Here is a 17,822-nt window from a genome sequence, read left to right as displayed (position 1 = left end):
ATCTGGGTCTTCCCGGATCGGACGATGACGGCATCTTTGATGTGGTTTTCTCTCCTGGGGGCATTGTTTTGGAGAAGGTGATGATTGAAAGGGCCCAGAGGTGGAGCGGTGCTCCATCCGCCGCATCGAGGACAACGGATCTCGGCGCCGTGGCGCAGTGGAGTCTTGGCGTCCGATGCTGGTAGACGGACTCGCGCAGGAGGACGGCGCTGCCTAGCATCACGGCGGCGTCGACGGCGGGCATGGTAAGGTCGATGCGTCAGCACCTGCTATGAAGATGGATCGATGGAAGACGGCGGCAGCCGCCTCTGAGAGTACGCCGGACTGGTCTGTGCCCCAGACACGGCAAGTGGCTTGGTTGGGGCCTCCGGCTTTAGATGTTAGGCTTTGGTGCGAAGTCTATTTGGTATTCGGCTTGGACTATTGGCACCCCTTCATCAAATGGATAGGAGTAGCGACAGATGTTGCCGAGATGGTGGCTTCAGACATACTGATGTATTACTTTGTAAGCTCTTTGTGAATAATTAATAAAGTGGTTATATGCATCGCCCAGATGTAGAGGCCGGGGGTCATCCTCCTTTTCAAAAAGCAACAAAACAACAAAAAGATGGTGGCTTGGAAGGGAAGGAGGATTCTAACAACCTCATGAAATGGTATGTGTGACAATAACTTTATTACGAGGCGTCCTCGTAAATAAACACTTTGGATGAGATGACTTCATCATCAATTTATATATAAAAAGTCCTCAATGGGCTTACCAAAAAAAAGTAAATATTCTAGAAAATCTCACAATAATTAGAAATATCTGTCCGTCTAATTCGTATAAAAAGAAATAATAACCGTTGGATGGAGGATCTTTTTGTCCGTCTAATTCGTATAAAAAGAAATAATAACCATTGGATGGAGGATCTTTTTTCCAAACGTAAATGACTAAAAATTTACCCACCATTGCCATTACATAAAGTACCTTTTCAAAATAAGAAAGGAAAAACAGTTACGATTGTTTACCAATGACTCACGATCCCCATCTCAATTCTTTTTTACTTATACGTGCTCTTCTTTGATAAAAAAAACTCACGAGCCATTCATTAAGAGAAACTCACATGCCCTATTGGAACCTCTCACCCCTTCCTGCCGCCGCCATCGTCCTCTACATTGCGTCAACAGGAGACTCCCTCACGTCAAATCCCCATGGAATACCCTCGAGGGATTTCTGGTGACCACCAACGAGGAGGCATCGAAGCCCCAATCTCACCTAGCCGTTTTTAGGTTTCTTCTCCAATCGAAGATGATGGGCGACTATGGGGACAGATATATGCGCACAGCACCGTCGGGCGTCGGCCACTGCCACAAGGTCCACTACGGGCCACTTACGATGGTGCAAACCCTCTCTCCCAAACGTCTTCTTGACTCAGCCACTTCCGATGGACAAGCAAGCATGGAACATGCCGGCCACTGACTTCTGATCCCTAGCCTCATATTTATATGGGTTGTACTCACCAATTCCTAACTTTTAATATCAGTAAAAGGTTATTGAATTGAATCTGACTTTTAATATCAGTAAAAGGTTATTGAATCTGAGAAAGTTGTCCCTCAAAATCATTGAGTAGTTTTGCTTCCTGGGATGGATTCGAGGTCCCACCCTTTTTTGTTCGATCAGGGACGAAAGGATGTTGGGTCTAAAATCAGTACAGCGGACCCCAAAGAAGCAATCATCATCTGATCATGGGCCATCACCTACAATGCCTGCAGCAGCGGCATCCTCTTGCTACCAATCCACAAGTCCAGAGGTAAGTATTACAATTCTGTGATTTTATCAAATCATGCACTGATGCACACTCTATCCCAATCTGCTAGCAGCCACGTGCCCTTGACTGCCTTGCACCGGTGCTGATCCATCATATTGTAGCCTTCCTAGGTTCTACGGTCTCCACATGTTTGATGAAATTTCCAACTACAAAGGTCATGCCAAATTGAACCCTCTATGGTAGTAAAAACACATGTTTCATTTAACCCTATACCGTACTAACAATTCCATGTTTGTCAATTTTCTATCCAGAAGTAAATTGGGTCGTGGAAGGATATCTTAGTGTATGTCTCCAGTAAGGCCATGGTAACCAACACATGTAATGGCATGCCTCAAACCTTTTTCTGGAACATGTTTGTGACTGCAGGTTGATTATCAGTTCAACACAAGATTTTTCCTTCTTCATAAAAACAATGGGAGCTTGACATCATTTGTTTCTGGGCAGCATGTTCCTCTCTGGGCATCAGCACTATGCAGCAGTTGAATAAAATGGTAAGATAGCGAGATCCCCTGCCGATGTTTCATTTTATTCTCTTGATACAGTACAAATACCAAATATACTTATAATCGAGCCTAGCTTCCACAGTTAACACAAGTACATACGTCTCTAGGAAGTTGGAATATGTTCTAGTTCTTCCCTGTTTTGGTGACATATGATTGGCGACAAGCTCTATGGCATTGACGTAATCCAAGCAATTAGTGTTGGAAGTAAAGAATACTATAGTTAGAAACTCAAAGTCATCTGCATTTTCTTCACATCGACAAGAGTATTTGTTGTCTCAGAAATTTGTTAGCAGCGTAACGGTTTGTGTACAAGCTCATCTTTCTTTTTGGTGACTTTAGTTTTTCAGTAGATGAAGCACAGGGCCCACAACAAGATGATCATTCTGATGGAAGAGTGAAGAATCCGGATAAAATATTACAAATATGCTCGCCGACACACAAGCTTGTGGATTCCGGTAGTGAAGAGGTTGCAGATATCTTTACTTATTTGGATTTGCTGACAGACAAAAAGGGTGGCTACAAATGTTAGTTTCACGTCAACAATGGTGCTTTTCGGTAGGTAGTGCATAATCAAGTTAAAGTTCAGAACCTTCACGTTATCACTGTTGTTGTCATAGCATATGTCTCGACAGTGTTTGGTCATAATTTAGATCATTGATCTGTTGCTCATTTCTCGGGTACAAATTTTGTGCTAAAGTTACTCATTAACTGATTTTTTCAACAGGTGCCTCTTCTTTGATAGTACTTATGACGTCTGAAAATCTAACTCATTCAGACTTAGCCTCTTCCAATTGGAGCACTCATGCCAAAGTAGGACCAGCTCCTCAAAAAAGTTGTAGTTATCTAGTATTTATTACTAGAAGAATGGATTTACGTCAGACTGATAATGGGTATATGGCATATAATTTTTACTTGAGCATGCAAACTATAAGGAAACTTTTCTAAAACAAGCAAGTATTTTTTCGCAGATTACATGATTTCTCCTTCACCTACAGCATCGTCAAAAGAAACAAGGTATGTGTCATGTGGGGCGCTGCGTACAGGCGCGGGCCACGCGCCCAGGAGCAGCAGCCTACGGCCACAGCTGGCGAGGCGTGATCGGGGCAAGGACTCCTGATCCGTATACATTGGTTCCTAGAGTCCAGGAGTAGTTTGTTAGGCATAGTTTCCAGTTTGTTAGCAGCCCATGAGGCCTTTATATATCGTGTAATCTGCACCCTTTGACGGCAAGCAATAAATCATTATTTCCTACCTCTTCCTCTTCTCCTAATCTCATCTCCTGCGCCATTGAGCAGTTAGGCAAAAACCCTAGCGCTCCTATCAACCGAGACTACGAACTACGTAGTCGAGGTCCGGCTGTCTTGGGCACCGAGGTCCATGACAACTTGGTATCGGGTTCCAGGCGTTCCTCTTCCTCGTCCACGCCTCCGCAGCCCGCCTCCACCCCTGCGTCCGCGCCAAGCCCACCTCCATCGCCACCATCCGCTGTCGCCTCGGTTACTTCCGCCATGGCAGAACCAACCACCGCTGATTTGGCCAAGATGATCGAGGCCTTGACTACAAAAGTGGCGTCCCTGCAGACGTCCGTCGCCGCACTGCAGAAGGAGAAGTCCGCCTCCTCGTCGGGCGCTGACGGGGCCCACGATGGGCAGCACCACAACGATCGACCACCCCGGTTTCAGAAGATGGACTTCCCCAAGTTCGACGGCAAGTCCGACCCTCTCGCATTCATCAACAGATGCGAGTCCTTCTTCCATCAACAACGGATCGCCGAGGAGGAGAAAGTGTGGATGGCGTCATACAATCTCGAGGGTACTGCCCAACTGTGGTATATGCAGGTCCAGCGCGACGAGGGCACACCTCCGTGGCGCCGCTTCACCGAGCTGCTCAATCTCCGCTTCGGGCCACCTCTGCGCGCTAACCCGCTGGGCGAACTGATGGCGTGCAAGCGCACGACGTCCGTCGTCGACTTTCAGGAGCGGTTTGAGGCGCTCCTTCCCCGGGCAGGCTTCTTATCGGAGACACAGAAGGTTCAGATCTTCACCGCGGGACTCCAGCCACCCCTCAGCCTCGACGTGGAGATCCACAATCCGCAATCCCTCGCCGTCGCCATGAGTCTCGCCCGCAAGTTGGAGCTGCGCGACCAGTGCGCGCTCGCCTCCGCGCCACCGGTTCGTTTTCAGCAGAAGGGCATCCTCCCGGCGCCCGTACCACGCCTCGCGCCCCCCGCACCGGCACCACCAGCCGCACCCCAGCCTGCCCCCGTTCTGCCGGAAGGGCGCCAAATCAAACGCCTGTCACAGGAGGAGATGGAGGAACGCCGTCGCCTGGGCCTCTGCTTCAATTGTAATGAGAAGTTTGGCAGGGGCCACAACCGCGTGTGTCAGCGCATCTTTCCCCTCGACCTGGCGCCAGACGACGACGACGACGACGCGGCCTCCGCCACCGCTGATGCCTCGCCGGCCGACCCTTGGATCTCGCTCCACGCAATCTCCGGCGTTGCGCACGAGCGAGACTATGCAGATGCATATCACACTCGGGGGTGTCTCCCTCCTCGCCCTGATCGACTCCGGCTCCACCCACAACTTCATCGCCGAGGAGGCGGCCGCCCGTGCTACACTGCCATCCCCCACCCCTGAGAAGATGCGCGTAACGGTGGCCAACGGTGAGCGCATTCCGTGCCAGGGCGCATACCGTGCCGTGTCCTTCCACATCGACCAAGAGGCGTTCTCGGAGGATTTCCTCGCCTTGCCGCTCGCGGGCTACGACGTCGTCCTGGGCACGCAGTGGCTTGCGACGCTTGGACCGATCCTGTGGGATTTCCGCACCCTCTCCATAACGTTCTGGCGGGAGGGCCATCGGGTGTGCTGGCGCGGCATTGCAGGACCGGCTGGACCAGCCCTGAAATCATGCAGCGGCCGCGACTTCCTCGACGCCATCATCACCGAGTTCGACGGCATCTTCGCCGAACCCTCCGGCATGCCACCACCCCGCGGCCGCGACCACGGCATCACCCTGCTACCCGGTTCCGCTCCGGTGGCCGTCCGTCCGTATCGCTACCCGGCCGCGCACAAGGACGAGCTGGAGCGTCTGTGCACCGCCATGCTCACCCAGGGCATCATCCAAGCGAGTTGTTCCGCATTCTCCTCGCTGGTACTGCTGGTCCGCAAGCCCGACGGGTCCTGGTGCTTCTGCATCGACTACCGCGTCCTGAACGCCATCACCGTCAAGGATGCGTTTCCGATCCCGGTGGTGGACGAACTCCTAGACGAGCTCCGGCGCGCTCGTTTCTTCACCAAGCTCGACTTGCGCTCCGGCTACCACCAGGTGCGGATGCGCGCAGAGGACATCCCAAAGACCGCCTTCCGCACACACGACGGCCTCTACGAGTTCCTGGTGATGCCGTTCGGCCTCTGCAACGCGCCGGCGACGTTCCAGGCACTCATGAACGATCTACTGCGGCCGTACCTGCGCCGTTTCGTTCTCGTCTTCTTCGACGACATCCTCATTTTCAGCGAGACGTGGGCCGACCATCTCCGACATGTGCGCACCGTCTTCACCGTCCTGCACCAGCACCGGCTCTTCGTCAAGCGATCCAAATGCGCGTTCGCCGTCGAGTCGATCTCCTACCTGGGTCACACCATCTCTGCTGCAGGAGTGGCCATGGACCCGGAAAAGGTGCAGGCAGTGGCCGACTGGCCGCAGCCACGCTCGGCGCGCGCGGTCCGGGGGTTCCTCGGCCTTGTGGGGTACTACCGCAAGTTTGTCAAGGAGTTTGGCGTGGTCGCCGCGCCCCTAACGGCCCTCCTTCGCAAGGACGGCTTCTCCTGGTCGCCGGAGGCGGCAACAGCTTTTACCGCCCTCAAGACGGCGGTCACCACGGCTCCCGTCCTCGCGTTGCCGGACTTCACACGGCCGTTCATCGTCGAGTGTGACGCCTCTACGTACGACTTCGGGGCCGTCCTTCTCCAGGACCAGCACCCGGTGGTTTCTTTAGCCGGCCGGCCGCGCCTCGTCACCGTTCCCTGACAGCATATGAACGGGAACTCATCGGCCTGGTGCTCGCTATTCTTCATTGGAGACCATACCTCTGGGGCCGCCAATTTGTGGTAAAAACTGATCACTACAGTCTCAAATTCCTCCTTGACCAGCGTTTGGCAACCATTCCACAGCACCATTGGGTCGGCAAACTACTGGGGTTCGACTTCACCGTGGAGTACAAGGCAGGTAGTACAAACACGGTGGCGGACGCCCTTTCCCTCCGCGACACGGAGGAGACGACGGTCATGGCGATATCGGATCCTCGCTTCGACTGTAGGGGAACGCAGCAGAAAACAAAAAATTTCCGACCTACGCACCAGCCCAGGACCACTATGGAGACTGCATACAAGGTTTGATCTTTTTCGTTACCGACTCGTAGCGCAGCGGGAAGTAGAGTCGATGACGATCGGTGGTGCAGATCCCCGCAGCTAGGATTTACAACCTCCCAACCGCGAGGATGTATACCCTCATCTGCCCCTCAGACAGCCCTCCGGGAGGCGGTCGAACAGCCCCCCGGACGGTGTCGCGGACAGCCCTTCGGGAGGACCTTCAAAACTCGAACGGTCACACGGACAGCCCTTCGGGAGGCACTCACGAACTAAGACCGAAACTACGATCTCTCTACAGAGTTGCACACATACGGTGTCATCTATCCGGCAGGGCTTCGCCGTCCAGAACTAGTTCCTGCCGGAACCCAGACAGCCTTACGGCTCTACGAAACTCTTTTCGTGGGAGGGAGAGAAGAAGCCAGATAATGCATGGCATGTGTATGAGAGCAAGGGATGAGTGTGGAGGGCTTCCCCTCCACCTCTATTTATAGGAAATCCCAAGGGGGTAGGGTAGTTTCACAAAAAACCCCAAAATGCACATGAATGAAGTCCTTCCACAAGGACCTAGGAGTGAAACCAAGGAACAAGAGGGTCCCCAAGGGGGGATACCCCATGTGGCCGGCCACACCCCCATGAGGGGCCCAAAAATGGCTCCTATCCATCCATGTCATCCCCAAGATATTTTGGAGCAAAGCCCCAAAAGGTGGCTTTTCATAAAGTAACCATAAAGCTGATTTTCACTATTCACGACGACATTTTTCAGCGTCTGATCGAACTGAAAATATTTATGTGGGCTAAGAACATTTCCAGTACCCACTAAAATGATTTTCAACGCGTTCCGAAACAATTCCGGTTTTAGTGATTTTCATCTGCGAAACGCATCTGAAGTGGCTCCGACAGCTCCGGAACATTTTCGGTTTTTTTCTCAGAAAATTCCAAAAAGCTTCCAGAATGATTCTGGCATCCTCCAAGAATTATCAGGCATGTGCCGAAACCAATTTGACTTAATGGTGTATCCCGAAACAACTTTTCGGTATCATCGAAACTTATCCGATGACCTCTCTCTGCGGTACGATTCCGCTGTCCGAAACTTTTCGGTGTCCGAAACTTTTTCGGTGATTTTCTCTCAGACTCCCTGTCTAGTATTCAGCAGATAGATGACCCTTAAGCGTGTGACCCTATAGGTTCGGTGAAGTATAGACATGACCCGGAACCCCTTCCGATCAATGATCAACATCGGAGCCGTGGACACCCATATTGACCCCTATACCCACACGAATAAATATTTGAGTGAACCTCCAGTTGTCGTGTGCTATTCCTGTTGCTTCGCGATATGTTACAAATACCCGAGGTGAGACATGTTGGCATTCCCGTGGATCAACAACTTGTCCACTATGCTAGTTACCTCGTTACCGGTATTGTTCTCTTTTCTCGTTATCGTGTTCCGGCATCCCCGTGATCAAATCACAAAGTGTCTGGCCAGACGATGATGGATATCGTAACACCGAGAGGGCCCAGAGATATCTCTCCATCGTCGGAGGAGCAAATCCCAATCTTGAGCTATCAAGTTACTTGACACACTTTTCCATGAACCCGTAAGCCGCCGTAATAGCCACCCATTTACGGATGACGTTTAACAAACCCCAAAGTTCATGAAGCAAGCATGAAGAAACTCGATACTCTCATGGTCTAAGGAATCATGCAAACGTTAACCATCTCTGTGTTATGTACCAATAAACTTGTGACGAATGAATCTCATAGCATAACATCATGCCGGGTCGATTCAACACAAATGTTCTCTTAACATTATGCCCTCAAGGTTGGTGACATAGACATGCCCATGATCAGGAAAACATAAGCATCATGCAACACTTGAGCTAGTCTTAGAGGCCAGACTAGGAATACATTTTACCGTTTATTTTTCCACACGTGCATATGAGTCTTCCTCCGAGCCTCGTGGTTATTGCAGACTCGAGAACCATAGCAGTTATAGCATGGAACATAAACATAATTATGAACTCGGAGATAAATAATATCATTTATTATTGCCTCTAGGGCATATCTCCTACATCGACTTCATCGATCGCCTACGGCAAGCTACGTTAACCGACCCGGTGCTCGTCGCGCTGCGCGAGGACATCATGGCGGGCACGCGGCAGCTGCCGTGGTCGCTCTCCGACGGCCTCGTCACTTTCAACGGCCGCCTCTACATTCCGCCGTCGTCCCCACTACTCCAGGAGCTCCTCACCGCAGTGCACGACGACGGGCACGAAGGCGTCCTGCGCACGCTGCATCGTCTCCGCCACGACTTCCACGCGCCTAACCTTCGCAAGACGGTGCAAGAGTACGTCCGCGCCTGCGGTACTTGCCAGAGGTACAAGTCCGAGCACTTGCACCCCGCCGGTCTGCTGCTTCCGCTGCCGGTGCCCACGGGCGTGTGGACTGACGTCGGCATCGACTTCGTGGAAGCGCTCCCTCGCGTGGGCGGGAAGTCCGTCATCCTCACCGTGGTGGATCGCTTCAGCAAGTACTGCCACTTCGTGGCGTTGGCCCACCCGTACATGGCGGAGTCGGTGGCACAGGTGTTCTTCGCCGAGATCGTGCGCCTCCATGGCGTTCCGCGGTCCATGGTCTCTGACCGCGACCCCGTCTTCACCTCGGTTTTTTTGGCGAGAGCTCATGCGTCTCACCGGGACGAAGCTGCACATGACGTCGGCGTTTCATCCTCAATCGGATGGCCAAACGGAGGCTGCTAACAAGATCATTGTTATGTACCTGTGTTGCCTCATAGGGGATCGTCCGCGGCAGTGGCTACGGTGGCTTCCCTGGGCCGAGTACATCTACAACACCGCCTACCAGACAGCGACCCAAGAAACTCCGTTCAAGCTCGTGTATGGCCGCGACCCTCCCACTATTCGCTCTTATGAGCCAGGCGACACGAGGGTGGCGGCCGTGGCCAAGAGCATGGCGGAGCGCGACGAGCTACTCGCTGACGTCCGCTATCGTCTACAGCAGGTGCAGGCGGTCTACAAGTCCTACTACGACAGACGCCATCGCGACGTTCGGCATGTCGTCGGCGATTGGGTGTGGCTTCGTCTTCGCCAGCGCGCCGCGTCTTCTCTCAACTTTCCAACCAGGGGCAAGCTCAAGCCACGCTTCTACGGGCCGTACCGCATCTCAGAGGTCGTCAACGACGTCGCCTACCGCCTTGAGCTTCCGGCGCGCTCGCGCCTCCATGACGTGTTCCACGTGGGCCTCCTCAAGAAGTTCTTCGGCACGCCTCCAACTGCACCGCCGGGTTTGCCTCCGATCCACAACGGTGCGGCTGTCCCGGAACCAGAACGCGTGACTCGTTCACGCCTAGCACGTGGCGTTCGCCAGCTCCTTGTCCACTGGAAGGGCGAGGCTGCATCATCGGCAACATGGGAGGATCTTGACAGTTTCATCGAGCGCTACCCCGCTTTTCAGCTCGAGGACGAGCTGCTCATCGAGGGGGGAGAGATGTCATGTGGGGCGCTGCGTATAGGCGCGGGCCACGCGCCCAGGAGCAGCAGCCGATGGCCACAGCTGGCGAGGCGTGATCAGGGCAAGGAGTCCTGATCCGTATACATTGGTTCCTAGAGTCCAGGAGTAGTTTGTTAGGCATAGTTTCCAGTTTGTTAGCAGCCCATCAGGCCTTTATATATCGTGTAATCTGCACCCTTTGACGGCAAGCAATAAATCATTATTTCCTACCTCTTCCTCTACTCCTAATCTCATCTCCTGCGCCATTGAGCAGTTAGGCAAAAACCCTAGCGCTCCTATCAACCGAGACTACGAACTACGTAGTCGAGGTCCGGCTGTCTTGGGCACCGAGGTCCTTGACAGTATGACGCATCTGTGGCGTGGCTTTCTCTGCTTAATTAGTACCTAATTTACTTATTGTGTACATTCCACCCAGGTTTACCTCATTTACATACCTGAGGAATTATGACATTAGGAAAACAATTATATAGTTGTCGTGCAGTTATTTAAGTAAATGATCTCTTCTAACTGTTGCTTTTTATGGAGGAAAAAAGAGCTAAACTTAGTGGAAACTGCCTTCACCCAACAGTTTAGGAACACACTTCTATATGGTGGTTCAATTCGACCTTGCAATAATAATTCTGGTGGAAAAGTTAAAAGAGGAATGCTATAGTGAGTATATTTGCTTTGTTAAGTAACAAGGTTTATGTATGAAAAATTATTGGGGAACGTAGTAATTTCAAAAAAATTCCTACGCACACGCAAGATCATGGTGATGCATAGCAACGAGAGGGGAGAGTTTTGTCCACGTACCCTCGTAGACCGACAGCGGAAGCGTTATCACAACGCGGTTGATGTAGTCGTACGTCTTCACGATCCGACCGATCAAGTACCGAACGCACGGCACCTCCGAGTTCTACACATGTTCAGCTCGATGACGTCCCTCGAACTCCGATCCAGCCGAGTGTTGAGGGAGAGTTTCGTCAGCACGACGGCGTGGTAACGATGATGATGTTCCACCGACGCAGGGCTTCGCCTAAGCTCCGCAACGGTATTATCGAGGTGTAATATGGTGGAGGGGGGCACCGCACACGGCTAAGAGATCTCAAGGATCAATTGTTGTGTCTCTGGGGTGCCCCCGTGCCCCAGTATATAAAGGAGCAAGGGGGAGGCAGCCGGCCAAAGGGGAGAGGCGCGCCAAGGGGGGAGTCCTACTGCCACCCGGAGTAGGACTCCTCCTTTCCTTGTGGGAGTAGGAGAAGGGGAAGGGGAAGGAGAAAGAAGGAAGGGGGCGCCCCCCCCCCCCTCCCTAGTCCAATTCGGACTAGCCCATGGGGAGGGGTGCGGCCACCCTTTGGGGTCTTTCTCTCCTTTCCCGTATGGCCCATTAAGGCCCAATACGAATTCCCGTAACTCTCCGGTACTCCAAAAAATACCCGAATCACTCGGAACCTTTCCGAACTCCGAATATAGTCGTCCAATATATCGATCTTTACGTCTCGACCATTTCGAGACTCCTCGTCATGTCTCCGATCTCGTCCGGGACTCCGAACTCCTTCGGTACATCAACATACATAAACTCATAATAAAACTGTCATCGTAACGTTAAGCGTGCGGACCCTACGGGTTCAAGAACTATGTAGACATGACAGGTCACCTCTCCGGTCAATAACCAATAGCGGGACCTGGATGCCCATATTGGCTCCCACATATTCTACGAAGATCTTTATCGGTCAGACCGCATAACAACATACATTGTTCCCTTTGTCATCGGTATGTTACTTGCCCGAGATTCGATCGTCGGTATCTCGATACCTAGTTCAATCTCGTTACCGGCAAGTCTCTTTACTCGTTCCGTAATACATCATCCCGCAACTAACTCATTAGTCACAATGCTTGCAAGGCTTATAGTGATGTGCATTATCGAGTGGGCCCAGAGATACCTCTCCGACAATCGGAGTGACAAATCCTAATCTCGAAATACGCCAACCCAACAAGTACCTTTGGAGACACCTGTAGAGCACCTTTATAATCACCCATTTACGTTGTGACGTTTGGTAGCACACAAAGTGTTCCTCCGGTAAACGGGAGTTGCATAATCTCATAGTCATAGGAACATGTATAAGTCATGAAGAAAGCAATAGCAACATACTAAACGATCGGGTGCTAAGCTAACGGAATGGGTCAAGTCAATCACGTCATTCTCCTAATGAGGTGATCCCGTTAATCAAATGACAACTCATGTCTATGGCTAGGAAACATAACCATCTTTGATTAACGAGTTAGTCAAGTAGAGGCATACTAGTGACACTCTGTTTGTCTATGTATTCACACATGTATTATGTTTTCGGTTAATACAATTCTAGCATGAATAATAAACATTTTTCATGATATAAGGAAATATATAATACTTTATTATTGCCTCTAGGGCATATTTCCTTCAGTCTCCCACTTGCACTAGAGTCAATAATCTAGTTCACATCGCCATGTGATTTAACATCAATAATTCACATCACCATGTGATTAACACCCATAGTTCACATCTCTATGTGACCAACACTCAAAGGGTTTACTAGAGTCAATAATCTAGTTCACATCGCTATGTGATTAACACCCAAAGAGTACTAAGGTGTGACCATGTTTTGATTGTGAGATAATTTTAGTCAACGGGTCTGTCACATTCAGATTCGTAAGTATTTTGCAAATTTCTATGTCTACAATGCTCTGCACGGAGCTACTCTAGCTAATTGCTCCCACTTTCAATATGTATCTAGACCGAGACTTAGAGTCATCTAGATTTAGTGTCAAAAACTTGCATCGACGTAACCCTTTACGACGAACCTTTTTTCACTTCCATAATCGAGAAACATATCCTTATTCCACTAAGGATAATTTTGACCGTTGTCCAGTGATCTACTCCTAGATCACTATTGTACTCCCTTGCCAAAATCAGTGTAGGGTATACAATAGATCTGGTACACAGCATGGCATACTTTATAGAACCTATGGCCAAGGCATAGGGAATGACTTTCATTCTCTTTCTATCTTCTGCCGTGGTCGGGCTTTGAGTCTTACTCAACTTCACACCTTGTAACACAGGCAAGAACTCTTTCTTTGACTGTTCTATTTTGAACTATTTCAAAATCTTGTTAAGGTATGTACTCATTGAAAAAGCTTATCAATCGTCTTGATCTATCTCTATAGATCTTGATGCTCAATATGTAAGCAGCTTCACCGAGGTCTTACTTTGAAAAACTTCTTTCAAACACTCCTTTATGCTTTGCAGAATAATTCTACATTATTTCCGATCAACAATATGTCATTCACATATACTTATCAGAAATGTTGTAGTGCTCCCACTCACTTTCTCGTAAATATAGGCTTCACCGCAAGTCTGTATAACACTATATCCTTTGATCAACTTATCAAAGTGTATATTCCAACTCTGAGATGCTTGCACCAGTCCATAGATGGATCGCTAGAGCTTGCATATTTTGTTAGCACCTTTAGGATTGACAAAACCTCCTGGTTGCATCACATACAACTCTTCTTTAATAAATCCATTAAGGAATGCAGTTTTGTTTATTCAATTGCCATATTTTATAAAATGCGGCAATTGCTAACATGATTCAGACAGAGTTAAGCATAGATACGAGTGAGAAACTCTCATCGTAGTCAACACCTTGAACTTGTCGAAAACCTTTTGCGACAATTCTAGCTTTGTAGATAGTAACACTACTATCAGCGTCCGTCTTCCTCTTGAAGATCCATTTAATCTCAATGCCTCGCCGATCATTGGGCAAGTCAATCAAAGTCCATACTTTGTTCTCATACATGGATCTCATCTCAGATTTCATGGCTTCAAGCCATTTTGCGGAATCTGGGCTCACCATCGCTTCTTCATAGTTCGTAGGTTCGTCATGGTCTAGTAACATAACCTCCAGAACAGGATTACCGTACCACTCTGGTGCGGATCTTACTCTGGTTTACCTATGAGGTTTGGTAGTAACTTGATCTGAAGTTACATGATCATCATCATTAACTTCCTCACTAATTGGTGTAGGAGTCACAGGAACAGATTTCTGTGATGAACTACTTTCCAATAAGGGAGCAGGTACAATTACCTCCTCAAGTTCTACTTTCCTCCCACTCACTTCTTTCGAGAGAAACTCCTTCTCTAGAAAGGATCCATACTAAGCAACGAATGTCTTGCCTTCGGATCTGTGATAGAAGGTGTACCCAACTGTCTCCTTTGGGTATCCTATGAAGACACATTTCTCCCATTTGGGTTTGAGCTTATCAGGATGAAACTTTTTCACATAAGCATCGCAACCCCAAAATTTTAAGAAATGACAACTTTGGTTTCTTGCTAAACCTCAGTTCATAAGGCGTCGTCTCAACGGATTTTGATGGTGCCCTATTTAACGTGAATGCAGCTGTCTCTAATGCATAACCCCAAAACGATAGTGGTAGATCGGTAAGATACATCATATATCGCACCATATCTAATAAAGCACGATTACGATGTTCGGATACACAATTACACCGTGGTGTCCAGGTGGCGTGAGTAGTGAAACTATTTCACATTGTTTTAACTGAAGGCCAGACTCGTAACTCAAATACTCTTCTCTACGATCAGATCGTAGAAACTTTATTTTTCTTGTTACGATGATTTTCCACTTCACTCTGAAATTATATGAACTATTCAAATGTTTCAGACTTATGTTTCATTAAGTAGATATACCCATATCTGCTCAAATCATCTGTGAAGGTGAGAAAATAACGATATCCGCCACGAGCCTCAATATTCATTGGACCACATACATCTGTATGTATGACTTCCAACAAATCTGTTGCTCTCTCCATAGTTCCGGAGAACGGCGTTTTAGTCATCTTGCCCATGAGGCATGGTTCGCAAGCATCAAGTGATTCATAATCAATTGATTCCAAAATCCCATCAGTATGGAGTTTCTTCATGCGCTTTACACCAATATGACCTAAACAGCAGTGCCACAAATAAGTTGCACTATCATTATTAACTTTGCATCTTTTGGCTTCAATATTATGAATATGTGTATCACTACGATCGAGATCCAACAAACCATTTTTGTTGGTGTGTATGACCATAAAAGGTTTTTATTCATGTAAACAGAACAACAATTGTTCTCTAACTTAAATGAATAACCGTATTGCAATAAACATGATCAAATCATATTCATGCTCAACGCAAACACCAAATAACACTTATTTAGTTTCAACACTAATCCCGAAAGTATAGGGAGTGTGCGATGATGATCATATCAATCTTGGAACTACTTCCAACACACATCGTCACTTCTCCTTTTACTAGTCTCTGTTTATTCTGCAACTCCCGTTTCGAGTTACTACTCTTAGCAACTGAACTAGTATCAAAATACCGAAGGGTTGCTATAAACACTAATAAAGTACACATCAATAACATGTATATCCAATATACCTTTGTTCACTTTGCCATCCTTCTTATCCACCAAATAGTTGGGGTAGTTCCACTTCCAGTGACCAGTCCCTTTGCAGTAGAAGCACTTAGTCTCAGGCTTAGGACCAGACTTAGGCTTCTTCACTTGAGCAGCAACTTGCTTGCCGTTCTTCTTGAAGTTCCCCTTCTATCCCTTTGCCCTTTTCTTGAAACTAGTGGTCTTGTTAACCATCAACACTTGATGTTTTTCTTGATTTCTACCTTCGTCGATTTCAGCATCACGAAGAGCTCGGGAATTACTTTCGTCATCCCTTGCATATTATAGTTCATCACGAAGTTCTACTAACTTGGTGATGGTGACTAGAGAATTCTGTCAATCACTATTTTATCTGGAAGATTAACTCCCACTTGATTCAAGCGATTGTAGTACCCAGACAATCTGAGCACATGCTCACTAGTTGAGCGATTCTCCTCCATCTTTTAGCTATAGAACTTGTTGGAGACTTCATATCTCTCAACTCGGGTATTTGCTTGAAATATTAACTTCAACTCCTGCAACATCTTATATGGTCCATGACGTTCAAAACGTCTTTGAAGTCTCGATTCTAAGCCGTTAAGCATGGTGCACTAAACTATCAAGTAGTCATCATATTGAGCTAGCCAAACGTTCATAACGTCTGCATCTGCTCCTGCAATAGGTCTATCACCTAGCGGTGCATCAAGGACATAATTTTTCTGTGCAGCAATGAGGATAATCCTCAGATCACAGATCCAATCCGCATCTTTGCAACATAATTTTTCTCTAGGAACATATCAAAAATAAACACAGGGAAGCAACAACGCGAGCTATTGATCTACAACATAATTTGCAAAATACTATCAGGACTATATTCATATTACTTAAGAACCCCCACTTAGATAGACATCCCTCTAATCATCTAAGTGATTACGTGATCCAAATCAACTAAACCATGTCCGATTAGCACGTGAGATGGAGTAGTTTCAATGGTGAACATCACTATGTTGATCATATCTACTATATGATTCACGCTCGACCTTTCGGTCTCTGTGTTCCGAGGCCATGTCTGTATATGCTAGGCTCGTCAAGTTTAACCTGAGTATTCCGCGTGTGCAACTGTTTTGCACCCGTTGTATTTGAACGTGGAGCCTATCACACCCGATTAACACGTGGTGTCTCAGCACGAAGAACTTTCGCAACGGTGCATACTCAGGGAGAACACTTTATCTTGAAATTTTAGTGAGAGATCATCTTATAATGCTACCGTCAATCAAAGCAAGATAAGATGCATAAAGGATTAACATCACATGCAATCAATATAAGTGATATGATATGGCCATCATCATCTTGTGCTTGTGATCTCCATCTCCGAAGCACCGTGCTTGTGATCTCCATCTCCGAAGCACCGTCATGATCACCATCGTCACCGGCGCGACACCTTGATCTCCATCGTAGTATCGTTGTCGTCTTACCAACTAATTGCTTTTACGACTATCGCTACCGCTTAGTGATAAAGTAAAACTATTACATGGTGATTGCATCTCATACAATAAAGCGACAACCATATGGCTCCTGCCAGTTGCCGATAACTCGGTTACAAAACATGATCATCTCATACAACAAATTATATCACATCATGTCTTGACCATATCACATCACAACATGCCCTGCAAAAACAAGTTAGACGTCCTCTACTTTGTTGTTGCAAGTTTTTACGTGGCTGCTATGGGCTTAGCAAGAACCGTTCTTACCTACGCATCAAAACCACAACGATAGTTTGTCAAGTTGGTGTTGTTTTAACCTTCGCAAGGACCGGGCGTAGCCACACTCGGTTCAACTAAAGTGAGAGAGACAGACACCCGCCAGTCACCTTTAAGCAACGAGTGCTCCGAACGGTGAAACCAGTCTTGCGTAAGCGTACGCGTAATGTCGGTCCGGGCCGCTTCATCTCACAATACCGCTGAACCAATGTATGACATGCTGGTAAGCAGTATGACTTATATCTCCCACAACTCACTTGTGTTCTACTCGTCCATAGCATCAACGCATAAAACCAGGCTCGGATGCCACTGTTGGGGAACGTAGTAATTTCAAAAAAATTCCTACGCACACGCAAGATCATGGTGATGCATAGCAACGAGAGGGGAGAGTGTTGTCCACGTA

At 48.2% G+C, this 17,822-nt stretch overlaps 1 protein-coding gene across 1 annotated transcript; it reads left to right on the top strand.

Annotated features, from left to right (window-relative positions):
- Window positions 1-3,819: 3,819 nt before the first annotated feature.
- On the top strand, window positions 3,820-4,950 carry LOC141040633 (uncharacterized). The gene has a single exon (XM_073506749.1). It carries the CDS (start codon window positions 3,820-3,822, stop codon window positions 4,948-4,950), a length of 1,131 nt encoding a protein of 376 aa, XP_073362850.1.
- The last annotated feature ends 12,872 nt before the right edge of the window (window positions 4,951-17,822 follow it).

The sequence above is a fragment of the Aegilops tauschii genome, chromosome 2 (genome assembly GCF_002575655.3).
Source record: "Aegilops tauschii subsp. strangulata cultivar AL8/78 chromosome 2, Aet v6.0, whole genome shotgun sequence".
NCBI classification, from domain to species: Eukaryota; Viridiplantae; Streptophyta; class Magnoliopsida; order Poales; family Poaceae; genus Aegilops; species Aegilops tauschii.
This window is presented reverse-complemented; position numbering and strand designations above follow the sequence as displayed.

Coding starts and splice junctions, on each gene's coding strand:
- LOC141040633 (XM_073506749.1), top strand. CDS start 3,820: ATGGCAGAACCAACCACCGCTGATTTGGCCAAGATGATCGAGGCCTTG.